Source organism: Clarias gariepinus, chromosome 28, assembly GCF_024256425.1.
Source record: "Clarias gariepinus isolate MV-2021 ecotype Netherlands chromosome 28, CGAR_prim_01v2, whole genome shotgun sequence".
Lineage (NCBI taxonomy): Eukaryota > Metazoa > Chordata > Actinopteri > Siluriformes > Clariidae > Clarias > Clarias gariepinus.
The window spans coordinates 14,632,853-14,660,514 of record NC_071127.1 but is presented as its reverse complement, the minus strand read 5'-3'; the positions used below and the strand labels follow the sequence as shown (position 1 = coordinate 14,660,514).

Here is a 27,662-nt window from a genome sequence, read left to right as displayed (position 1 = left end):
TAACTAAATAGTAGTAATTATCATGAGCTATAACATATTGACAAAAGTATTTGCCCAAACATTGAGTCAGTCCATTTTTTGCATCTATAACAGCTTCCACTGTCCTTGGAAGGCTGTCCACAGGATTTTGGAGTGGTTCGGTGTGAATTCATGTCCATTCATTCTGTAGAGCATTTATGAGGTCAGGCGCTGATGTTGGACGAGAAGGCCTGGCTTCGCGATCTTCGTTCCAGTTCATCCCAAAGGTGCTGGATGGGGTTGAGGTCACGTCTCTGGTTTTTCCAACCATGTCTTTATACTGTAGTCCTTGTTTTGTCTGAATAGAAAAGGTCCTTCCTGAAACTGTTGCCACAAAGTTGGAAGCATACAGTAGCATTGCCCCAGATGTCTTGATATGCTTAAGCATTAAGATCGACCTTCACTGGGGATAAGGGGCCTGATTGAAACACCGAATTTAATAATTAACAGGCTTGGCCAAAGACTTTTGTCCATATATTGTACTTCACCACAACATTCTGGTATGATGCTCACATTTCGCTTGCAGTCATCAAATCTCACAAAGTAAGTCAAAATAAAGGCAGAAGAATGCAGCGTGTCTCAAAGATTCGATCTTCAGCGAGTAAACCCAGGAGGAAGGGGAAAAAAAGTGCTGAGTTACCTTTTCGTGCTATTCGGACGCAGTTGATCCGGTTCTCCTGCACACAAACACAGAGGAAAGAAAAGGTCATCAGTTCTATCTCTGGGTTATTTTTCTTATAACAGTGTAAGGGTGTACATAGATATGCCTAATGGCAAGTCTACAACTGCAGTACAGTATACTGATATCAAGAGCAGATACTGTAAATAAAAATGCTTCTGTTGAATGTTGAACCAGGCAGAATTATAAAAACTATTAAAATAATAAAAACATAACTGGTGTGATTAATAGTTTGGTTAAAAGGCTTAAGGTACAGTGAGCATTTGCCTTCAAGTAAGCCTGCTATTTACTAATTCAAACACAGTTGAACAGCTTAATTTTAGCGGTCTGAAGCTCTGGAAAAGCCATTAACCTTAATTCCATTAAAATATGCCACATGCTCCGATAACTACAGTCTCTTCCGGAACTTCAGCTCGATTCATAACGAAGCATGAGAAATTGTACATCCACCATAATGACATAGGAAGCAGCTGCAAGGGCAAAAACGAAGGGGTAGTTTATTCATGCAGTCAGTTGTTTTCAGCCAACAAATCACAAACTGTCTACCAATGTACACTATTTAACTACAAGGGACCTACTAAACCTCATGATTAGCTATAAATTGTCAAGACCTGACAAGAACTGCTTTTTAATGGATGGATGGATGGATGGATGGATGGATGGATGGATGGATGGATGGATGGATGGATGGATGGATGGATGGATGGATGGATGGATGGATGGATGGATGGATGGATGGATGGATGGATGGATACTTTATTGATCCTGAAGTTAATTTCCAACATCCAGTAGTAAGGATAATAGGCATTAAACATGTAGAAGCAATTACAGATCGACAATTATGTATAGTGTAGTCAAAAAAACAAACAAACACGGAAGGCGACCATTCTAAGATAGAAAGAGTATAATGTGTAATATACGGTAGTATCTATCAGCGCATACTACTTGGTAGCTTAGTGCACAGGGTCAGATTTAGCCAGTAGTTACACTACAAAGTTGTCCATGTCAACACTTAACAAGAATTGCTGCTACTCTATTTTTGGACTCTATGATCCATTATAAAAAGGACCAACCAACCAACCATTGTGTTTTTAAACTGCTACAATCCACTTTAAAAAAAAATGTTTTTAGTCACCGCCTACACTGAATTTTACGATTAAACGTATGACCACATACAATGAAATACAAAGATGTCTGGCTCTTAGGAAGCAAAATAAGAAGAAATGCACTTTGGTGGCTTGAATAAGGGCCAGCATACTTACTGTCATTTATCATCTACAGTATATACCGCTTTATTCTGTATAAAGGGTCGAGGTACAGTAATATTGGACGCCAATCATTCTGCTTGATTTTGGACTTAAGGAGGAAACCTGAGCATCTGGAGGAAACCCATCAAGCACGGGTACTGCATAAACATGCAAACTCCATGCACAAAGACCCTAAGGCAGGATTCGAACCCACAACCTGGAGGGTCCAAGGTGACAACTCTAACCACGAAGCCACTTCAGTCCAACATACAGTTCATCAAAAGGAGAAACTAAACAAAACGTTGACTTCTATTGAGAAAGGTATGGGCATATGGGCCGAAGACTCCGTTTCCCAGCATGCACTTCACCATCTCATGACATTCATTGTATTCACCTGCATCTTGTCTTGCTTGATCAGCTTGTCCATATATAGGCCGTGTTTGAGGTCTGTCTTTGCCTTGCGTCTGTTTTTGGTGTTAATCTAGTCTTCACCAAATAAACACTTCGCCTAATAAACTTGGCCTTCGCTTCAGTCATGGTTCCTACACCATATACAGTAGTTGTTCCTCCTTGTTTATTTCCTTTATAATGTTCCCACAACCATCCACGCTGTGACACGCTGCACCCAGGACGTCCACATGAACTACAGCATTTAGCAGAGAAGAAATAAAAATTCAGCTGAGCTAACCTTGGTCACATCACTAACAGCTGCTAATGATTTACAGAGGCAGGGTGTGAAAGCTTCCTTAACACACCTATTTAATTTAAGAGGTAATTAGACTGAGTGGGGGCAATTTATTTATATTAGCGAACATGAGTACGGACAATTCATCACAGTATTCGTCACTTTGACAACGTATTTTATGTTAAGTCAGTAAAAAGTGAACGTTTTTTTTTTCTTCTTTTCTGCATCGTACAGTATAAATGATAAAGCGCTTTATAAGAGGAATTAGACAAAAGAAAGTAAACAAGTAATAGAACAGAACATGCCTTATAGCATAATAGAGATGACTAAACACGCTCCGCCTCGTTTTCATTTTTCTTTTGGTAACTGAAATAGGAGGGATGGCATTAGACGTTAGTTACCTCGCTTTAACTTTTAGGTTTCAGAAAGAAATTTGCACCAGTGAGAGTGAAACCGGTGCGAAGACAAATTAATGATTGGAACCAGCACATTTCCTGCATATATTTTTTCCATTCGGATGGATTGGCAAGGCGAGTTAAATTCATGATCAGTCTGACTGCAGCCTAATAACACAAGACGTTTGCTCAAAGGGATTTGGAGCATGATGGGCTCTTCATTTTTTTTTTTTTTTTTTTTTTTTATGACGCACTTCTAGCTGATTTTACAAAGGGATTTTCAGCTCCAAAAACAAAATGAAGGGGAAACAGCTGCATTGAGAGTTATTGCACGTTGCCTCAAATAAATTCCTTTGGAAATGAATAATCATAAAACCCCCCAAAAATAAATATTATAGAAATCATTTGCACGGATATAAGCCTTAGGTGTATTTTACTCCCCTGCTAAATCCGGGCCATTCATTTTAACGTCATAGCAATATAACGTTACAACACAAAATACAATCTTTACTATATAATATTTTTCTTTAATATACTATATAGTTTTTATAAACAGGTGGCTTAGTGGTTAGCACTGTCGCCGTGCACCTCTAGGGTCCGGGTTCAATTCCCGCCTCGGATCTGAGTGCATGGAGTTTACATGTTCTGTGGGTTTCCTCCAGGTAATCTGGTTTCCTCCCACAGTCCAAAGACATCCAGATTAGGCTAACTGGCCTTCCCAAACTGTATTGGCACCCATCCTGGGTGTACCCCGCCTCATGCCCCTCATGACTTTGTATACAGGATGAAGCATCGTTACTGTTGATAACCAATAATGTGTCTTGGGATTGAACAAAGTTCTGTTATTTTTTACACTTCCTACTTTAATAGACTTAAAATGAACATAAAACAGTCTAGAGACTAGAGACTTGAGATCTAACTGCCCACTCACCCCTCTGAAGTTACTCGCCGCCTGCAGGTAGATGAGATAACTCTTGCTCGGGTCCAAAGGAGTGTTCCAGTAACCGTTGTAGGTGTGGTTGTCCCCCACGGTGAAGGGTGTGGCTGCGACAAGGCTGCTAGGAGGAAGCTCGGCCGTGTAGTAGTGAGGGGGGACGGCTCCCGATTTGCCCTGAGACTCTCCCTGGGACGAGGAGGAGGGAAAGCAGTCGTGATGGCCAAGCTCTCTTCTTTTCACCTGCCGTGAGCCGTCCTCCTCCACCACCACCACATGGTAGGTGCTGCACATATGGCATCAAGTCAGATATGGTGGACTTAGTTAGACCTAGTGGTTTTAGTCCTGTACATACAGTACATACTACAAACATACACTCACTGGCCACTTCATTAGGTACATCTGGGTACTGTAGTACTGGATTGGACCTGCCTTGAATACTTGTGGCATAGTTTCAACATAATTTCGTTCCATATCGACGGATGCGGTACCGGTCACGAGCTCGGGTAACATAGGCGGGCCAAAGTTGGACAGACATCCAGACATCATCTTTCTTCCCCTTTCTGATGCTCAGTTTAAACTCGACCTGAATGCATGAGTTGCTGCCATTTGATTGGCTGATTAGATATTTGGTAACTGTGCCTAATAAAGTGGCCGGTAAACATACAGTATATTCCTAGCTCATATAATTATGTATACATGCAACTCTTATTTATTACAATTGCTGTGATGTGGCACATTTTAATAAATACAAAGCCAAAGCGCATCACTGTTCTATAAAAATGTTCTTTTAATCGTGTCTCTCCATTAAAAATGCAGCACCATACTATAAAAAAAAAAAAAAAAAAAAACAGTCTATACTACAGTATGTTCGCCGACACCAGGCAAGCCCAACAGCAAACAAACAAATTTACATTTTAGTGACGGAAAGCGCATTAGAAATGCTGAATAGCAAACACTTGTGTTATTTGTTGCAATTTGTTTGGTAGACACCTGACAGGAGCTCCTCGGGCCAGAGCAGGACGCAGAAGCACAGTGATGGTGTTCTCAGACTCGCTTAAAGGAGCCGGGATGTCATCATAATCAAAGGCAGGAGCTAGAGAAAGAGAGAGAGAGACAGAGAGATCTAAGAGTAATTGTACTGGACACACACTTTTTTTTTTTTTTTGCAATGATGTTTTAATAATATAAACCTATATATAATTTATTATAAGCCAAATGTGTTTGTTCGAATGCAATACTAGTGTTGATGCACAATGCATAAAGAATCTCATGCTACGCAATTTTATATATTAATTATCAATAAATCAATAATTATCTTAATCATGACTCAAGAATTAAATGCAAAAGTTTTGAAAATTAGACATCACCACAATATACACACATGTAAAAGACATACAGTAATGCAAATAAACCCAATCATTTTTTTTTTTTGTTCTTTTCGTGAATTTAGTAAGTTATAGTAAGATCTGAAAGATAAGAGTGCCATAACACAAGGCTTGCAAATGATGGTAATAAATTGGAAGCTCGTCTGACCTGAGGCACACAAGTGTAATGAAATGCAAATGTTACACGCTGAAGTTTTCACAAGTTACTTCGGAGTACAACTGCATGGTGCAATTCTTTCAGTCTTTTACATTTATGGCCAAGTAATCTTCTGGATATAGAGCTACACCTTTTCTCTCCAACATTTAACCGCGACAGAAAACAATTCATCAGATTCTCGGTGGTACGTAATAAAGCAGCGTTAGACTGGTTCTAAATGTCGGAGCGGTAATACAACACTCCCTAAACAACAAGTACACTAGATCATATTAATATATTAACACACTCACACTATATATATATATATTTACTACCATTCAAAAGTTTTAGAACACTTTCTAACTCCATGATGGTTCCTGATTTTTATTTCTTTCTACATTGTAAAGGAATGCTGAAGGCGTCCAAAAAATGCATTAATCTCCTTTGAACAGTTAATGGTGAGATGTTTCTGCTACTTCTGCTCTGTAAAGACTTTATAACGCCTCTAATCTGAGGTGCTGGTTGTTAATTGGTCATTTTTCAGGCTGATAACTCTAAATGAACTTCTTGTCTGCGGCAGAGGTAGGTTTTGGTCTCGCCCTCCTGGGACGGCCTTCATGAGAACCAGTTTCATTATGGTGCTTGACGGATTTTGCAGATGCACTTGACAATACTGTTTCTGCAAGAACTATTACAGAAAGGCTGACCTCTGTGTCATAAAATAACAACTAACTGTCGTTTTTGTTGTTGTTACGTAACTACCTAATTCCATTTGTGTTATTTTATAGTTTTGAAATCCCCAGTATTGTTGTAGAATGTAGAAAATAAATCACTAAACAAAAACAAAGAAATTTGCAAGTGACCCCAAACTTTTGAACGGTAGCGTATATATATGGATATATCCTGAATAATATGAGTAGGTCCCGCCTTTGACACCTAAACAGTAGTGACTATGTGTTCGGACACCTTTCTATCACATCTGGAATGAACCTTTTCCTCAATTTCTCTTCTATTGGATCGGACTACACGGACCAGACTTCACTCCTCATGCACATCAGTGAGCCTTGGCCACCCGTGACCACCAGTTCTTAGGTTTCCCTTCCCTGGATCTTATAAAAAGGTTAATGCTGGTTGCGATAGAAAGTTGCATTACTTATCACAATGCATTACTGTTTTGGTAACGAAATGGGGAAACCTACTTAATATTAAACAGGTGGTCATAATGTTTACGGCTGATCGATGTACAGTATATATACACATATACACTACCGCTCAAAGTTTTGGGACTTTCTAACTCCTTGTTCGTTCTTAATTTTTATTTCCTTAATCATTATAAGACAATGCTGAAGGCGTCCAAAATATCCAATAATCTGCTTTGAACAGTTGATATTGAGATGTTTCTGCTACTTACGCTCTATAAATCCTTAATAACGGCTCTAATCTAAGGTGCTGTTTGTTAATTGGTGATTTCTGAACTGTTAAATCTAAATGAACGCCTCCTCTGCAGCAGAGGTAAGTTTTGGTCTTGGTTTCCTGGGAAGATCTTCATGAGACCTAGGTTCATCAGCGTGCTTGATGGGTTTTGGAAATGCACTTGACACAATACTGTCCTTGCAAGAACTTAAAATAACTGATTGTTGCAGTTGTTGGATAATCCCATATGTGTTCGTTTACAGTTTTGAAATTTGCAGGTGATCCCAATCTTTTGAGCGGTGGTATATACAGTATATACACCCACCAAGCTGTACCTACAGTAGTTGTATGACTACTTATTTCAGCTGTTGAAAACTCCTGCTTCCTTTCTGACACATACCATTTCCTTTATATCATACATTATGTATTATCATCAGCTACGGTTACATAGCACATAAAAACCAGCCATCTGTTAACCTGGGTTATAACACAGCGAAATCGTGCTTGTCATTGTTCTATGATTAGTGTTAATTAATTTTCTATAGCAGATGTTCTGACATTAGTTCTGGGTGTAAATCAAACAATAGGGATATATTAAAGTGATTGTTCTAGTATGCTATGTTTCCATAGTAACAGCTCGTCTACTTTACAAGAACGTGAAGTCGACATATTCATACAGTACGTTCTTCTTGTGGATAATTTGTATGGCAGAAATAAGCATACTTCAAACAGAATGTGTTCTTTACTTCCCATCAGCATACTTACAACATGCCAAAGAACTACTTACTTCAGATCTCTTTAGATGAAAGCAAGAATTGATGCAAAGTATTTTCTTTTACCCGTGTACTTCTACATGTTCCAACACCTACCTGAGATGTTCGTAGTGATCTCGGTTAAGGTGGTCTGACCGAAGCCCTTGGCAGTGCGGGCACGCACAGAGACCAGATACGTGGTTCCAGGTTGAAGGCCCGAGAACATGTGGTACGTCTCATTCTTCAGTTTGGAGACGGTGCGTCGCGGCCCAGGCACATTCACACTGGGGTCGAAGGACTCGATGCTCTGGTAGCTAATCTAGAGTGGGGAAAAAAGTGTGATTTTTGTACAATATCAAAGAAAAAACCCATGTGTGTGTTTTTGTATTTTATGTAAAATGGTGATATCAATTTTTTTTTTTAAAATACATGTGTGTATAGCCTGAAAAATGGGTTAAGAATGTTTATAGTAATTGGAAGTTTGGAAATAATGCCTTAAAAGATTGGATGATAATAATAATATTAATAATAATAATAATAATAATAATAATAATAATAATAATAATAATAATTTATTTTAAAAAATAGGGTTTAAAAAGTTAGCAAAGAAATGCTAACAGTCTAGGGTTCTCAATAAATAGTAAAAATCTAAGTGGTAATGAAAATCTATAAAAAAAAAAAAGAACAATTTTGTTTCTTTCTAAACCACCAGTTAATAACACCTTTATTCTTTCGACATTAATCCCGCTTTTCTCTAATCTTTTATTGGCTCATGTATTTTTTTTATTATTATTATTTTGCGTAGATGTATACATGTTCAAAAGCCTCGCTTTGTAGTTACGAACAGTTTTTCTATAGCTGTCGTGAACAAAACCCCAAGAAACATACACTATATTGCCAAAAGTATTCCCTCCCCTGCATTCACATGGATATGAACTTGAGTAACATCCAAGTCGTAATCCATGGGGTTTAATATGATGTTGGCCCCGCCCCCTAGGCAGCTATAATAGCTTCAACTCCTCCGGGAAGGCTTTCCACAAAGTTTATGAGTGTGTTTATGGGAATTTTTGACCGTTCTTCCAGAAAAGCATTTGTGAGGTCAGCCACTGATGTTGGATAAGAAGACCCATGAATAGAATTAAGGATTAAGAATTGGATGTTACTCAAGTTCATATGCATGTGAAGGCAGATAAGCCAATACTTTTGGCGATATAGTATATTATTTAAATGGTGAAAATAATTCCACATGCTAAATGGCATCAGTTCTCACTTCCTTCAACCCTTCGTGCTGGGTCGCCTGGACTTATTGTGCAGGTGATTCAAAACAAATTGAAAACACACAGCAAGGGCAGACACAACTGGAGCGTGGCAAGATGATGAAATGCTAATATTATAAACACTTACGCTTTCTCCGCATGAGAGCCTCTAATAAAGGCAAATAAATGATTGTGTTTGTCCCTTGCTCTAATTGCAGCCCTGAGAAACGTCTACGTTATGATTCGCATAACAAAAAAAGAAAGCTATCTATTTTATGAATTAGTCCAGTCAGTTAGAGGTTCATGAAAGGAATGCATTAAAAAAGTACAATAAATAGATCAAAGATAAAGCCTTCAATAAATAATAATGAGTAAATAGTCCATAGACAAGCATTGGGTGCTGGTAAAAAAGAAAAATATATAAAAGGTTTAAGATCACTTGTTCCCAAAGAGAGAACGAATCAATACAAAGTTATTGTGAGGAATCGCCTTTATCCCATGATGAAACATTTCTATCCTGATAGGAGTGCTCTCTTTTTAGGTGATAATGTTTCTATCGAAAGGGCACAAGAGCTCACTGAATGAAAAATGATGTAAACCAAGTCACCAGATCTCACCAGGCTTTTTTCCCCCCCCCACCACCTCATCATCAGACCATGCTCTCAACCACTATCAGGAAAACAGCAACTGATTGAACATCCTTGGGAAGGATGGTATTCATCACTCAAGCCTGGCCACGGCAGGAAAAATTGCTGAACTTTATTAATTTCGCAAGACTTAATCAGGGCAAACCTGAAAATCATGTCATGATGACAAGCAAAATGAAAAGAAAAAAAAAACGCAGCGTGAAAGGAATAGAGTGGATCTGAACTAACTCACTCCTGCAGAACATTATAGAAGAGGTTGTATAGAATTCTACTGCAAGTCTATAGAATTAATAGAAATTCTCCAAATCATGCATCTTGAAGAAAAAGCTCAAAGTCCAACCACAGATCTATAAATGCTTATGAAAGTAGTAGAAATTCTACAGAACATACATTTTAAAGAAAGCGTTCCACTGCAGGTCTACACAGGTATGTAGATCTAGTAGGTAATGTATTCTCCAGATGATGCATCTTAAAACAAAACGTCTATTGAGTCCAAATGCAAGTCCAGAGAAGCCTATGGAACTGTGCATGCATCTCAAGATTCAAGATTCAATTATTTGTCCTTACAGCACAGTGATTTTTTTTCCCCACATATCCAAGTTAGGAACCTGGGGTCAAAGCGCAGGGTCAGTCCCCTGGACCAGTTAGGCTTAACGGTCGTGACCAAGGGCAAAATACCATTTAAGTCACCACTGCCCCTATATCTTGAAGCAAAAATCCCACTGCTGGTCTAAAGGTGTCTATACTGTAGAACTAGTATAAATTCTACACAACATGCGAAAAAAGTTCTAAGTAATCCCACTAAAGATTTTATCCAACATGCATCTTGAAACAGAAGTTCTAACAAGTCCAATTGCAGGTCTTTAGATGTTTATAAAACCATTGCAGTAAAAACTCTATAGATCATGCATCCTAAAGCAATAGTTCTACAGAGTCCCACTGCAGGCCTATAGAGTTTTAAAGAACTACTGTATCTACATGAACCCCTGACCTTCCGATGAGTAACCCAGAAGCGTAACCATCCCTGATGGGGGCAGTGAGCCAAAGTTCTAATGAGCCCTACTGCAGGTTTATTGGTGTCTATAGAACTACAGTAGTAGGAATTCTGCAGAGCATGCAAAAAAAGTTCCACTGAAGATATGTAGAGGTCCATATACTGTAACTTACTGAAATTTTACCCAACATGCATTTTAAAACAGAAGTTCTAACAAATCCAATTGCAGATCGATAGAGGTTTATAGAAATACTGTAGAAAGAAAAAAGGGGGCCAGGGGTAGCTCAGTGGTTAAGGCATTGGACTACGGCATTGGACTACGGTTCGGAAGATCCCAGGTTCAAATCCCACAACCACCAAGTTGCCACTGTTGGGCCCTTGAGCAAGGCCCTTAACCCTCAACTGCTCAGATGTGTAATGAGATAAAAAAAAATGTAAGTCGCTCTGGATAAGAGCGTCTGCCAAATGCCTAAATGTAAATGTTTAGAGAAAATGAATCTCCATTGCAGGTCTATTGGTATCTAGAAACCAATGTTAATGTGTTATTGTGTTAAGGTAGTAGAAATTCTTCAGAACATGCAAAAAAGTTCTAAGAAGCCCCACTAAAGATATTATATTAAGGTCTATATAATTTACAAAAATGAAAAAAAAATTAAAAAACATGCATCTTAAAACAGAAGTTCTAACCAGTCCAACTGCAGGTCGATAGACGTTATAGCAATTGATAAAAATCAATAGAACACATCTTGAAAACACAAATTCTACTAAAGATTCTGATTCTATTCCATAATTCTATTTTTTAAAAGATTCCTATAGAAATTATATAGCATATTTTATTAAACTCAAAGAAAGACTGAACAACTCTATATATACTGTGTACAAACACTAGAAATAATCAAAGTGACATAAAGAGCAGAACGGTTTAGAAGTTATATAGACCAGTGACCAGAGATAAATTTATGCATTTTTGACTTTTATCTAAGAGCATGATATTTAACTTTGGAATCATCAAGAGTGTAATCCACTGAACATCATTCTCTAATTTTAATAAAGATCATAGAATAAATGGTCTTCTTTTACCTCATACTGCGTGATCAGACCATTAGGTTCGACAGGCTCCTCCCACTTCAGAAAGATCATATCGTCCAGTGGGGTTAAGGTCAGAGACTCCGGTGCAATACCTCCCGGAACTGTAAAAGTCAGAGAAGGAGTAGTTCATTTAAAGAAAGCGGTGGGAGAAGCGCATGCCTCGTACCAGCAGGGGCAGAAAAAATAAAGAACACAAATTAAACACAGAGAGAAATTGGAGTTTGTAAGGGTTTAAGAGGATTCTGCACCCCGACTGGTCACCAAATTAAATATTTAAGAGAAAAAAAAAAAGTTGTCGACATGATGATAATTTTGCCTTATTTAGCCTGTATAAAGATTAGTGCCAGAATCAGATTAACTCTGAGAGCTATAGAGAAAATGAGCCATGCTGGGTAAAAAAAAATGTGTAATTAAAATGACAAACAGTCAGACCAGAATGGAGTCACCAACGAAGTCATGTAATGCTGTGAAAACTGATTGTCACACACATAAATATTGGAGCCCTATAAAACTTCCATACATGCCAACATCGTAGCAGGAGGCTGATATGCAACAAATGAGTATAAAGAAGAAAAAAAATGACAAATCATACACAGAAACCATAAGATGCAGTGCTGTCAGAGACCCAGTCTCTCTTTGTGTGTTTACTCTTAGACTAATGTGTACGATAAGCCGACTATAATTTTGCTTAAGGCAGGCTCAGGGATCCTGGCAAAGGCGAACTGTGAAACAGAAAATGTGATCACTCATTCACCAAGGGAAAAGCACACTCAGAGGAAAGCACTATCTACCCTCTTCCACATACCTGAGCTTACAGATCTTCCTGATTGGCTAGCATTTCTACTGTATGACTGACAGAACATTGATAAAGAGAAGAAAAGAAAGAGTATGCCCATGGCCATTTCATTTCCTTGGCTCCTGGCTCCTTGGCACACATAACGGTTCACCACTGGGTCAATTTAATATCCCCGGGCCACTGAACAGCATGTTCTTTGGGAAGGCTTTTTACTAGCTTTTGGAACCCAACTGTGGGGATTTGGGGTCATTCAATCAAGAAAGGCATTAGTGAAATACAGGCACTGAAATTAAGTGAAGTTCATTCCAAAGGTATTAAAAGAGGGATTAAGATCAAGACACTGGACACTTTTTCCACTCCAACTCTTGGCAAATCGTGTCTTCGCTTTATGTACAGAGAACATGCTCATGGTGGAACAGGTTTAGCGCCATAAGATTAAAGTAAGGAGAAATACTCACTCACTCGATGCTGTATACAGGGTTGCAGAAAGCCTGGATCCTATACTGTACAAGAGTCCAGGGGTACACCCTGGACAGGGTGCCAATCCATCGCAGAAAGGGAAACCCAACAAGCACGGGGAGAGCATGCAAACTCCATGCGCACAGAGACGGGAATCAAACCCGGATACTGGAGGTGAAATGTGACAGTGCCACTAAGCCACCCTGTCACCTGAGAAATATTTAATTCCCCCAAAACCTTAAGCCATGTTCCCACTACATCTGCAAACAGAATAGGTTACCGCAGTAATCGGTGGTGCTTATTGTGGTGGTGCAACTTGTGCTTTATTAGTAGTGGGTTGGCTGGCACGGTGGCTTGCATGGGTTCAAATACCGGCCAGGTTTATTTCCCGCCTTTGGGTGCATGGAGTTTGCATGTTTTCCCCGTGTGTGGTGGGATTCCTCCGCATACTCCAGTTTTCTTCCACAGTCCAAAGGCATGCAGATTTGGGTAAGTGGCGCTCCTGTAGTGTGTGAGTATGTTTGTGCCCTGTCATGGATTGGCACCCTGTTCAAGGTGTACCCAGCCTTGTGTCCTAAGACTCCTGGAATAAGCTTCAGGCCCCTCTGCGACACTGTATACAGGATTAAGCGGTATAGACAATGTAGTGGGTTGACAATGCTTTTTCTTTTTTTACAAATTGTGTATATCATCTATATTTTATTGTTCCGCATTTTCAAGTCAGTCAATACATGGTTTCAGGAAGTTTCCTTCCTGAGGTCTCCACTTTGAAGAATCCATGGAACCTCTTTTCCAATAGGATATAAAAAATTCTTTACCAACGCATCAATTATATATTACCTCGAGTTATCTTTATCCTGACACAGGAACACACAGTATGTTTAAATAATTGACATGAACGATTCACTTGGCAACAAAACCCCAGAAATATGACAGTAATAAATACATTATCCCACCTTTCGATGAGAAAAAAAAACTATGTGCAGCAGAAAACAAGTTTATGTGATTGTACGGGGTTTTGATTGTCCAAACAAGGAGACATGGTACAGTAGAATGAAGTCCATTCTTGGTGTCAGTTAGTGGTAGATGGATTGGTATATTATAGGTTATTGATGGAGAAAAGATAAAAGTGATGATGTGATAAATTGGCTAAAAGGTGCAACCCTAGAACTCTATTCAATGTAACAAGAATCAGCAAAGGGATTAAAAAGACCTGTATTTCATAGTAACCCAAATCAGAAGCGATGGAGCAAATTACAAATGGGACACTTGTACAGAAAAGTGTAGACTTCAAAGCAAACCACTGCTCGTCTATATGGAAATGCCTTAAAATCATCTCCAACTGCCAAGAAAAGAGACAAAATATCAGTGCATTGCATCTTGCATCTTTTTCCCCCAGGTATCTCGACACCTTCTGCAAAATGGAAAAAGGAAAATTTCTAAAAGTTTGCAGATGATATCTGTCTCATGGCCCTAATAGTAGATTCTAATGCCATGTGGAAAGCTTCAAATCTTGGCAATGGCAATAGCATCCCAGAAAACAGAAGCAATGGGAAGTGTGGAAAAGAAACCCCAACACATGCCACTAACTTTGGTCCAACTTCTGATGATCACAATCTTTAACATTTTTAAGCAGGATGCAGACAAAATTGCCGGGAAGGTAAAAAAAAAAAAAGTGTATAGTATCCGATGATGGCCAATTAACATCCAAAAAAGTGAAACAGTTTCAGGGGAACAGGTGCATCCATTGGTGGAAACACGGATTCTTGATGACGTCCTTATAGTCCTGGATGATAATGGCCTCATGTACTGCTAAAATGATTCATAGTGCTTTCTACGGACTATTTAATCACGCATTTGCCTTTTACGCAGTTTCTGAGAAAATAAGATCCTCCATGCATTTTGAAACTAAATTTCATCCACTAACTATGGACCCTCAGGACCAGAGTTACAAATGCATTTCTGCCCGGTTCCAGACTTAATTACGACACATTCTGCCCAAAAGACCTTGCATTTTATGTAGAATACTGATGTACAAACCTAGCCTCACAATTCACAGTAGGCTTGCCTTTTGCAAAATTTTCCACTGCCACAATATCAGTTTTATTCTCATTCTATTATATTACCAGACCTGCCATGTAACATTAAACTATGCTGCTATGAGTTATCACTGAAAAATACTGCCAAAGTCGAATCTTCCTCTGACCCCAATAACATTTTATAAGCACTAACACTTTTTTTTTCCTTGTTTGCTATGCATTGCTTAAAATTCCACCATCCTGCTCAGTTTTCATGATTGCCACTGCCGGCAAACACTTCCACTTGCACGGATGATAATAATATTACACTCCACCATCCTCTCCTTAAGTCTGAAATGCCCATTTCACTGCCTTTTTTAAACTATTGGTTCTGCTTGTGGGTTTAATTCATTCACTTTATTATCACTAGCAGGGAAAAGTCAATATCACAAAACCTAGTTCAAGCACTCTTTAAATGACAATATGTGAAGTATTTCCTTTCCCCTGACATGTACTCTATCCATTTGAGGAAAATTGTGCAACTTTAGGAAATAGGAAATCAGTTCGGGGGATTTGCAATAGATTATATTCTCTCATAAAACCAACTCTTGTTAAACGGTATTTCTTTAGAGCATACAGTATACCGTATATTATGTAATGATACAAGTCGATTTTATGACATATTTAAACAGTTTGACAGCAAAATGAGATTTTCATGTTGGGAATTAAAAAAAAAACAGTTGGAACATTATTTGTACGCTGTACCAGGTTTTAAAAAGCACAACAGCGAAACTTTTACATTAAAATTGTTTTGGTTATATCAGTGTGAACTTTTAAAGATTTTGCAGAATGCTATAACTCCACTTCTACAGTTTTATTCTAATGCATGAATCACCCTGCAGTTTTGTTTGTGGCCAGATAAATATGCAATTTACTGTAGTCTTAATAATAGTGTCGGTTGAGTTTAAAAATATGAGATTAAAAATACAATATAGCAAACTCATGCATATTTTTGGAGCAAGTCTTGACAGCAATGTCGAACAAAGAAACAAGGATTGAGTTTTGCTGCACAAAAAGCCTTTTTAATTACCAAGTTTTTTGTACTGTACCAGTCAAAAGTTTGGACACAAGTTTATTTGTTTTTTTTTCCATTGTAGGCCTATATATATATATATATATATATATATATAAAGAAAGAAAAAAAACAAACACAGGTTTGGTGTTTTGGTTCCGCATTATACTCTCGCGAGACCGCGCCTTCAAATTGCAAGAGAGAATTCTGATGACGCAGCAGGGTCAGCTGACCTCGATTAAAGTGACCCAGAAAGACATCGGGAAGGATAACGTTACATGGTATTTACTGTGGGCTTGAACAGATGCCATTTTGTCTCAAAGCTGTATTATTCACCCACTGTATAGCTGATTACTCACCATCAGGATGGCTTTACAGGACAGCCATTTTCTATCATTGTGCTCTCAGGGCACTACACTGTCTATTTTTTGTACAATACACGTGAGCTACCTCTGCAATTTGTTTAGATCTACAAATGTTCATAGGAATGTGGTCTGTTTGTATCTGCAATAAAATAAAAAATAACACTATAATAAGAAATAACACTCATGGTGTTAAGAAGTTGAGTAACAACAACAACAACAGTCAGTTGTTATTTTAACACACAAAGGTCAGCTGTTCTGGAATCGCTCTTACGGAAACAATATTGTGTCAAGTGCATTAGCAAAACCCATTAAGCACCATGATGAAACTGGCTCTTATGAAGAGCATCTCAGAAAAGCAAGACCAAAACCTGCCTCTTCTGTAAAGAAGAAGTTCACTTAGAGTTAGGGGCAGTGGTGCCTCAGTCGGTTAAGGCTGTGGGTTACTGGGTTACTGGTCGGAAGGTCGGGGGTTCGAGCCCCAGCATTGCCAAGTTGCCATTGTTGAGTCCTTGAGCAAGGCCCTTAACCCTATATGCTCCAGGGGGGCTGTAAGCTGGCTGACCCTGCGTTCTGACCCCAGTTCTCTAATTGGGATATAATATTCTTCTCTCTTCTTCTTTTTCTTCTTCTTCTTCTTGAAAGAACAAAATGTATTGAACTATAGAAAAAATATTTGGTGCAATTTGAATCTGATTTTTTTTCAGTATAAATTAAAAGACAATGCACAGTACCCCTATTATACCCAAGCGGTTAAAGCAGATATTCAACACATTTTTAAAATGTTTTGACACTGCCACTTTCCATTTCAATTACACACTTTCAACCCAATAAGCCTTGATCTGAAGACAGCAGCAAATGTAATCATTTCCCATATCTTAATTGCTAAAAATGCATTTCCCCCCTAGTCTGAACGTTCAGATTGCTCTATAATTGACAGTTTCTTCCATTTCATAGTGCGCCTCACAATAAGTGCATTTAGTTTGAGTGATTAATTACAATCTTAGGGAATAAAATATTAATTTTAGATGCATTGTGAGTGCATTTCGAGACTGCAGAAAGTCATAGTTTGCGCTTCATTCGCACACTTTTGTTCGGTGGCGTTCAGTGGTATAAGTAAACTCTACTAATTTATTAGCAAGTGAAAAAGCTCTAGGCAAGCATTAATTTTATATTCCAATGTACAACACAGAGCCGCTGTTTAATTAACAATGTGAATAGTTCCATTTGAAGTGTTCGAATCAATTATATGTAAATTCGTTATGACATTAGAAATAGAAATGGCTTGTACAATTCCTCCAATCAATCCTATGGAACATGTGGTTCAGTGTTCACTCAATTCTAAACAACTTTAATTCTAGTAACATTTTAGTTCCAGTTTATTACCATTCACCATTGTATAATGGAAACACACACAGTGGGACAGCGTTGGTTTTTTAAAGTTAGAATGCCTGATGAGAGACATGCATCTCGTCGAGACATCGCTTAGTGTTGTAATGTTGTGAAAGATCATTATAAGGTGCATCTTAGCTCCCCATATGGCGATTGTCAGTCCTACAATCAGTTCTGTGTCATGCCAACAATAAAGCATCCTGAGGCCATTCATGGGTGGGGTCGCTTCTCAGCCAAGGCAGTGGGTTCACTCACAATTTTGACTAAGAACACAGCCATGAATAAATAATAATAGTACAAAAACATCATTCAAGAGAAACTTCTTCCAACCATCCAAGAACATTTTGGTAATGAACAATGCCATTTCCAGCATGATGGAGCACCTTGCCATAAGACAAACTGATAACTAAGTGGCTCTGTAAATAAAACATTGAAATTTTTGTGTCCATGGCCAGGAAACTCCCCAGACCTTAATCCCATTGAGAACTTGTGGTCAATCCTCAAAAATTGGGTGGACAAACAAAGCACACAAATTTTGAGAAACTCTAAGCATTGATAATGAACGAATGGTCTGACACCAATCAGGTAGTAGCCCAGAAATTGATTGACAGCATGCCAGAGGAAAAAAAAAAGTTAACACCGAAAATATTGACTCAATGTAATTGTGTAATAATTGAAGGTAACTTCATTATACCATAGTAACAACTGACAAAAAGATCTAAAAACACTGACGCACCAGACTTTGTGAAAATTAATATTTGTGTCATTTCCAATACTTTTGGCCACAGCTGGTTCAGGGATCGGTGGTGCGTATGGTGGGTGTAGGTTGCATTTTTAACCTGACATCAGCTAAACATACTGTATATTATAAACAAAAATTTTTTATACTAATCATTAGACTTGTGTTTAAATAGCTACCTTTCAATGCTAGATACTTTCTAGCTATCACCATTTTTATTGAAATGAAAAAACAACAAGCGATATCCACACATACCTCCGACAAAAAACTACTGTACAAGCAGCATAAGAGACTTATGACTAGCTTGAATGAACACAGTGTAAAAATCGTTTTGAAAAATGATCAATAGAAACCATTGAACATCTGTATGAATAATGCGGGCAAAGGCAACAGCACATTTTAAATCCATCTAAGGAAGAACTATTGGGCAGTGCCGGGTGCTTATCCCAACTATTCTAAGTTAGATGTCATGTCAATTGGAATGAATACAATTAATAATAATAATAATAATAATAATAATAATAATAATAATAATAATAACAATTCTGATGAATTCATATCCAATTAAACAGCATGCAAATGTGGAAACCAAAAGCACAGAGAACCTTCATTTCATAACAGCTAGATTCTCTAGGGCTGACGTTGTTGCCAAGATTAAGGTGCTAGATAGAGGGTGATAATTAGAGGTCCTGTCCTCACCTGTTATTTTTTCCCTTTTTTTTTGGTTCTGTTTTGCTGTTGTAAGCTGCAGCTTTGTTAACACAATTAGTTCTCATATTTCTGCTGTCTGTAATTAATCAATAGCTCATGACGTGTTGAATATGGCTGAAGAAATTTAATAAGAACTCAAAGAAGCAGGTGGGGGCGGGAGGAAGGGGGGGCTCTGAAAATCTTTCTGAAGTGATAAATAAGGTGAAATCATTCATAGTGAATGAGTCTTCTACCTTTATTCATTGCCAGCATGGAAGGTATTTATTTATTTCCTGATTAGTTTAATCTCTTGCTATTTGCATGGAAATGCACTTTATTACCTGGCCAAGATGACAAAATAGAAAATGCAACAAAAAAAAATAAGCGTGTCCGGGTCAGTGATGACGGTGGCTTATTAATTTTTCATCTCTTTCCATCTTAAATGTTTGCTCAGGCATATGCTGATGCCAAGCATTTGGGGAAACAATATTTGCATTGTCGCTTTAACCGGTATAATTCTGCCAAAGCATGTGTACAATAGCGACGTTACTGTATAATTGCTCAAAAGCATGCAAGCATAAAATATTAAGTTAATGTTTTGGGTTATCTTTGTTTAAAATAGGAGAGCATTGTACTGTACACAGTCAGATTAACATATAGCTACACCTTTTTTTTCTTACTTTCTTTTAAAAGATCAAGAAAATTAATAAACATCTAACCTACACTAAAGACAAAAGTTTTTGGACAAACGTGCAATGACATTGCATACAAACACATATACTTCATTATGGAGTTGCTCCCTCTTTTACAGCTAAAACAGCTTAATTTCTTCTTAAAAGCCTCTTCACAAGATTTTTGAGTGTTTTTGTGGGAATTTGTGCTTTATTTATTTATTCTATAGAGCATTTATGAGGTCATTGATGTTGGATGTGAAGGCCTGGCTCACAATTTCTGTTCCAGATCATCCCAAAGGTGGTCAGGGCTCTATGCTGGGTCCAGTCAAGTTCTTCTACAACTTACTCATCAAACCGTGTCTTTATAGTTCTCGCTTTGTGCAGTGGGACACAGTCATGTTGAAATAGAAAAGGGTCTTCTCCAAACTGTTGCCACAAAGTTGGAAGAATGGCATTGTCCAAGATGCCTAATTCGAAACACCTGAATTAAATAATGAACCAGTTTGGCCAAATACTATTGCCTACTGTATATAGTGTATATAATATAACGCTATAAAATATTAAATGTTATATTATTCCAGTCTTGTTCATAAGCACCTTTTATCAATTATTTTTCCAGTTTTTACACATAATATTAAATATCAAACATACTTTTCTTCTCTTTTTTTTAGCTGAAAGATATTTTATTAAGGCCTTATGCTTAAAGCTTGATTCTGAACGACCCTAAGTCTCGACCCACCTGTCATTTCTGCATATTAAATAAAATTAGATTTAATTCAATTATGGAGATTAAATTAAGGTGGCGTAGTGGTTAGCACTGAGGCCCCGCCCCTTTAAGGTTGAGGGTTTGAATCCTGTCTTCCAATCTGTTTATCAAAGTTGAGCAAAAATGTGATTTTTAAGCACAAATAATGATAAAAATAATCTAAACACATTACCATAAATTGCATTAATATTGAAATATTTATAAACAGAACTTTGACTTAAAAAAAAAAACAAGATTTCTGTGCCCCTATTATAAGTGTATACTTATAATAGAAATGATGTACTCACTGTCCTCCTCTGTCTGGAACGTGACCTCTCGGCTCTCTTTCTTGCCCTCGGGGTTGGCCAGCGCAAGCCGCACGTGTACAGGACGGAACGGGGGCAGGTCCCGTAGCGTGAAGCGCGACATATTCTTTTCCACTGACAGACACTCTCTCACAGTGGCGTTATTGGTGATGGATCCGCTCCCTGTTGCGGTGTAGTAATGGTAGCACAGTGACAGGGTGTATGTGTGACATCGTGTCAGGTTGTAGCCGAGGGGCTCCCACTGTAGCACCAACTGGCGGGACTGAATCTCGGACGCGGTGAGACCGCGGAGTGGACGCATGGGCTCTGAGGAGAGGAGAGAGAGAGAGAGAACTTAACATCATTTAATATATCTTAAAAGAAAATGTCTGTGTCCTTGATTAGCTTTGTATAAAAAAATTTAAACGCACAAAATGAATAAAAATGTGAAAAAATGAACCCTTGGGCAATCTTTTATTTGGATAAAGTTGTGAAAGAAACCTGAAGAATGAGAGAGGGATCTCGTTGAAAAATTATTATACATTTTTCGCATTACCTTACAGATTTAAAAATAAACAAATAAATAAAAAGTGCAACAAATGTATATCTATTTCCGCAAAACCTTCATCTTTTTTTAAATAAAAAAAAAGATGGAGGTTAAGAAGAAAGGTGATTTAAGTGATTTTAAGGGGTGTCGGTGCTGGACAGACTGGTCTGAGTATTTCCGAAGCTGTTGATTTACTGGGATTTTTTTACACACAGCCATCTCTGGGGTTTACACAGAAACGACTAGAAAAATATAAAACATGCAGTGAGCGGCAGTACTGCCGTGCTTGTGCCAGAGGTCAGAGGAGAATGGCCAGACTGATTTGAGCTGATAGAAAGGCAACAGTAACTCAAATAACATCTCGTTACGCTTGATGTATGCTGAAGAGGGACTACAGGTACCACTCCTGTCAGCTACAGACAGGAAACAATCAGTCACAGTTGGACAATCGAAGTTTGGACAAATCTTGCCTGGTCTGATGTGTCTCAATTACTGCTGTAACATTCAGATGGTAGGGTCAGAATTTAGCAAAGCATGGATCCATCCCGCCTTGTATCAATGGTTTAAGCTGGTGGTGGTATAATGGTGTCATGGATCATTTCTTGGCAAAGTTGTGCTCCTCAGTATCAACTGGACATCATTTAAAATTCCACAGCCTCCTATATGTATTGTTGTTGATTGACGTCCATCCCTTTATGACTACAGGATAACGTGTCATATCACAAAGCTCAAAATAATAGATAACTCACCATATCTTTAACTGGTTTCCACTGGACTTAACACTTAATATACTGAAATGGCCTCCACAGTCACTAGGGCCTCATGTACAAAGACTTGCGTTGAATTCATACTAAAACATTGTGTACGGACAAAGCTGTAAATTGCGCTTTAATGTTTGGCTGGTCAACTGCATGGTATGGAAACCTTATATACCTGCTGGACATGCGGATGATCCCGTCCCATACAGCTGGCATTACACGGCTCAAAGACGACTGGCTTAGCCCCAAGCGGTCTGCCAGTTCTCTTTGGAAAGAACCAGTTGCCAGGAAACCAAGCGTTGTCGCCACCTGTAAGGGAACGGGTAATGCGTGGCTCCTCACTGTCTCTCTTTCCAAATTTGGACCCACCTCAGCACAGAGCTCCAAGAGGATAGCTCTTGGAAATCTGAAACGGCTAATAAGCCAGTCATCATCATGGGCCAGAAAATCACTGTGATCCCTAAAAACGCGTCCCTTCGGATTCGGCTATTGACAATGTCCTATAATAAGGCCAACACTGCTATTGCCATAGACTAAGGGTTGTATACATTTGCAAATGCTTTTATATGTTCTAAATCACATAATTGGTAAAAAAAATATTGTGTCAATTAACCCATTTATCAATTATAAATTAATAGCAATGTTTTTCACACGGGTTGGTGTGATACTTTGTAGTGTGCATTTTAACAAAATTGCCTCTAGGAGTCGCCAATGGAAATAAAACAAACACACACAAAAAAATACACGTACACCAGACATGAAGTTGGCGTGGAAGAACGTTAATTTCACTGTTAGTAAATCCCACCGTGAGCGTGAAAACTGGCGTGAGCAAAGTTTTTGTGCGTACACAGCATTGATACATGAGGCCCCTGATCACCTTTGGAAGGTGCTGGAATGGCTGATTCGCATTATAGCCGGCAAATCTGCACCTGTTTCATGACGCTATCTTTATGTCATTATGGACCAAAATCTCCAAGGAATGTTCCTACAGTAGCACCTTGTTGAATCTATGGCATGAGGAATTAAAACAGTTCTAAAGCCAACCCAGTACTGGCAAGGTGTACCTAATAAAGTGGCCGGTACATGTACTGTAGTAGATCAGTATCAAGAGGGAGCCATAATGCAAAATTTATTTTTAGACATTTAGACGGTTCGGGGCTTAAGCAAGTCAAATAGATTTCTCCTATTGTGATGTCATATGGGAAGATACCCCTCCCCCCGGCTTGTTGCACAGTTTTCAGAACAGTAGCTTATTTACGTAAATACATATTGAAAAAAAAGTTAAACGTGGAGTCTGAGGTGATGGAATGCGTTATCTGGGGTGATTTCAGCTAGAGCGTGAACAGACACAATTTAGGGAGGCTTTGAGACTTGTTACAGAATTATTAAAATACGGGACCTTATAAATAGTCTGGCTAATGACACACCAAATCTGAACCATCTCAGTTCTAATGCTGGATTTGCCGCGATCCAAAGCCGTATACCTCATGCTGGTAAACATCTATAGCTACTCACTCATCTGAACATAAAGCACATTACAGCCACTAATTGAACAAATGGCCTCTGAGGATGGAACAAGGAAGAAAATCAAATCTCATTTGCGACTTCTGAACTGTCTCACTGTTCGGGTCGAACACCACCTCGCAGCCTCGCAGCATCGAAATCAAGCTACACTGATTAAACTAATTAATGACACACATCTGCTGGGACTTCTTAAGGCTGGGTGTTAGACAGACCATCGAAAAACTCCCACGTGAAAAACCACTCAGTGCAAGAGACACTTGCTTGTTCTTACAACTACTGTAGGGCTTTATAAGAAATTCACCCAGGAAGAGTGTATTGCTGGTACACCTACGATATTCAGTACACATACTGTATAATATACTGTACAGATCCAGAGACCTACTGTACTTGGGAACATTATATATAATGTACGACCGCATGGATTATATATATACTTAATGGGTTGCCAGGTCATCGCATAGCACACAGAATAAGACACTTATGCACACGTATTCAATCCTAAAGAGTAACTGGTCCATAAACTGAGGCAAGGTTTGAGGAAACCAGAGAACCCAGTGAACACCTACACTGATCAGCCATGCAAAATATTCTGTCCAATATATACAGTAGTAGTGTACAGTATGATCCACTTGGGCTCTTCGTCTGGAGGGTCCTGTGTGTGGTTTGCTGTGGTGCACTGGGGGTTCTGACGCCTTTCTTGCACTTTATGCTGCTCGGACAAGACAGGCTGGCATGTGCTCCCCAAAGACATAAGTGAGCCTTGGGTGCCCGCGATCCTGTGATCAGTTTACTGGTATATAATAACAATAAAAGTTGATGTGGTAATGGTATATGGTGTTAATATTATGGCTGATCGGGGTAGACAGGCATTCTTAAGAAAAAAAAAATAAAAATGTAAAATCAAATTTACAGTTAAATGTACAGTACAGTATGTTTCTCCAGATTTGCTTTACATTTGTCCTTACATACACCATTGTGCCATATTTAAAGCATCTTTGAAAAGTTCGGCAGACATTTGCTGGCCTCGTTGTAAATTCCAGACAACCTTGCTTATGTTTTTGTCTGTGAAATGTTCTATTAGATTTTATTCTCCTTTCAATACACAAAAAAAAAAAATAATGAGTGTGTAATTATATGCTTCTTTCCCCAAAAGACTCATGGCTGTATTAGATCAAAAGGGTGCTTCTACTAAATACTGAGCAAAGGGTCTGAATACTTAGGCCCATGTGATGTTTCATTTTTGTTTTTTTTAAGAAATCTGCAAAAATGTCAACAATTTCTGTTATTATGGGGTGCTGTGTGTACATTACTGAGAAACAAAATGAACTTACAGTAAATGATTTTAGCAAATGATTGCAATATAACAGAGTGAAAAATTTAAGAGGGTCTGAATACTTTCCATATACAGTATACAGTGGCATTTAAAAATGGCCCCCTTACTGTTTTTGTTACTTTATTTATTTATTTATTTATTTATTTTTTAATCACATTTAAATGATTTATATTATCAAATAAATTAAAATATTACACAATATTAAAAAAATTCTGATTTTACTTATTAAGGGAAAAAAAATATTCAAACCTACTGTACAGTACCTGGCCCTATGTGAAAAAGTATTTGCCCCCTAAATCTAATAACTGTTTGCGCCACCTTCGGCAAAAACAACTGCATCCAAGCTTTTGCAATATTTTTGAATGAATTTTGTCCTCACCATTAAGCAAACTTACAGAACATCACCACGAAATACGATACAATGTGCTGTATGTACTGTACCATAACATTGAAATATGAGAATACAGATATTTGATTTCCTACAGTCATGTCATATAATAGAATTTTTTTTTCCTTAGAGTTTTCCACATGGTCTTTGTAGTAGCTTTATGCATTTCAAAGTAGCTCTGTTTCCACATGCATTTGGCAAATTACACATAATGCGCCTTTGTGTGTATGTATGATTAGCCTGCCACACATCCAGATCCGCTGGGCTGCTGTCAAAATTACTGGTCCTATGATTGATTCTGGGCACTGAATATGAAAAAAAAAAAAAAAAACCCTCATAATCGTGACATTAATTCAGTTGCAGAATATGTGCTGTTGTTTTGGAAAGCAGTGCAGACGTGTCACATGGTGTAAGCAAAACTTTTCTATTACGATCAATATACTGTGTGTGAGTAAAAAAAGGGAAGAAAAAAAAATCTGAACAAAATCCTCACACTTGTCACAACTATCAAGACATAAAACATGAGCGTGGTGTGTGTCTGGAGCATTAGGCAGATATTAGACAGTAAATTCTGATTTCGAGGCGCGCCTCGCCGCTCTAAGTGACTGAGATGAATTGACACTTCAGGCCATGCTGACATTGATGTATAAGCCGAATAAAAAAGGAGGAGACGCTTATACAGGAAACGGATCAAAACATTTCCTGCGCCGGCTCCAAATCTGCTGCAAGTACGTACAGACTTCCCAAGATGGATGTTAAGTTTGAAGCCATGCAAACGTGGTTCAAAAGCCTCGAACAAAATGAATGTTCAGATTGAGTGAATAGCTACAGATAGACTCAAGCATTAGACACTATTTACAGACAGAAAAAAAAATTGAGGGGGTGGGATGAAGAAATTGTCTCAGACCACCATGAGACAGAACATCGTCGATGCACTTGCTTAATGAACTGGTACAAAGAATTATCTCTCATAGGTATAATTATTATTATTAGTTAGAATTCCAGTATTTGACTCTTTGATCATTAAGTAAAAATGGAAAAACCCACAACCAACTTGAAACTGACAAAAACAATAATAAATAATAACATAATGAACATTTGATGCAGTACGGTGGCTTAGTGGTTATTATTGTCACATTGCACCCTTAGGGAGTTTGCATGTTCTCCCCGTGCTTGGTGGGTTTCCTCCAGGTACTCCGGTTTCCTCCCACAGTCCAAAGACATGCAGATTAGACTAACTGGCGTTCCCAAATTGCCCGTATTGTGTGAAAGAATATTTAAGTATGTATACCATGCAATGGATTGGCACCCTGTCCAGGTTGTACCCGGCCTTGTGCCCCTAAGTCTCCTGGTATAGGCTCCAGGATATCCTGTATACAGGATAAAGCGGTATAGACAATGAGTGAGTAATCAATCAACATTGACCAATGAAAAATTAGACATTGTCTGATTTTTATTTCAGTGACCGTTTGAGATCAGGGTTTCCTTCTTTAAAATTCTTCATTCACCTCCATCCACAATGTCTGGCATTGTGAGATCAAATGAGGAAAATAATTCATCAAATTGGAGTAGCTTCAAAATAAAATAAAAAATCCGTACTCGAAAGGTCTTCAGATTTCTTTTACATTTTTTTCTTCATTTATATATTTTTTTCTTACTGCAAATATAAAAAAAACCTGCTTTTATTTAATGTCAGCCTAACTAAATATCTAATCAATATTTCATCCGGTATGCCTACTGTTTGCCACGCTGCCCCAGAGTTTAGAAGCCAAAGGGGAACGTGGAAAGGCATAGTCATAATTATCTGATGGCCCGTCAGATGTTTACATTTAGATTAACAAAACGATTGAATGGAAAACCAGGCGGCGTGTGGTATAAAATGAAAGGTGCCATGGGACAGCTGCAGCGTGCCTTCTCACGGCATTGGAATAGGCTTCATAAATACATACTGTAGCTTCAAATCCGAAGCAACCCTTTTGTTTTTAGACACATTTAATAAATATTTAAAAAGCTATACTCATCATTAAAACCATCCATCTATGAACCCCTGTAGTCCAACTAGGGACCATGTGATTACCATTGTATTTATTCCCATTATCACAACATTCACACGCACATTCATTCACTACAGGCATTTTGGGAACGCCAATTAACCTAATCTGCCAAACTTTGGACTGTGGGAGGAAACCGAAGTACCTGGAGGAAACCCACCAAGCTTGAAAAGAAC

The 27,662-nt window shown here is 38.3% G+C and overlaps 1 protein-coding gene across 6 annotated transcripts in view; it reads right to left on the bottom strand.

Moving 5' to 3' along the window:
- ptprua (protein tyrosine phosphatase receptor type Ua) overlaps window positions 1-27,662 on the bottom strand; it is a 307,016-nt gene that overhangs the window by 57,555 nt on the left and 221,799 nt on the right. For all 6 annotated transcript variants that reach the window (XM_053489812.1, XM_053489814.1, XM_053489813.1 and 3 more), the window contains exons 8-13: window positions 20,889-21,212; window positions 11,625-11,734; window positions 7,765-7,966; window positions 4,952-5,054; window positions 3,956-4,244; window positions 659-695 (exon numbers count right to left, since the gene is read on the bottom strand). In XM_053489812.1, the coding sequence (XP_053345787.1) occupies window positions 659-695; window positions 3,956-4,244; window positions 4,952-5,054; window positions 7,765-7,966; window positions 11,625-11,734; window positions 20,889-21,212 (1,065 nt within the window). The remainder of the gene's footprint in view (window positions 1-658; window positions 696-3,955; window positions 4,245-4,951; window positions 5,055-7,764; window positions 7,967-11,624; window positions 11,735-20,888; window positions 21,213-27,662) is intronic.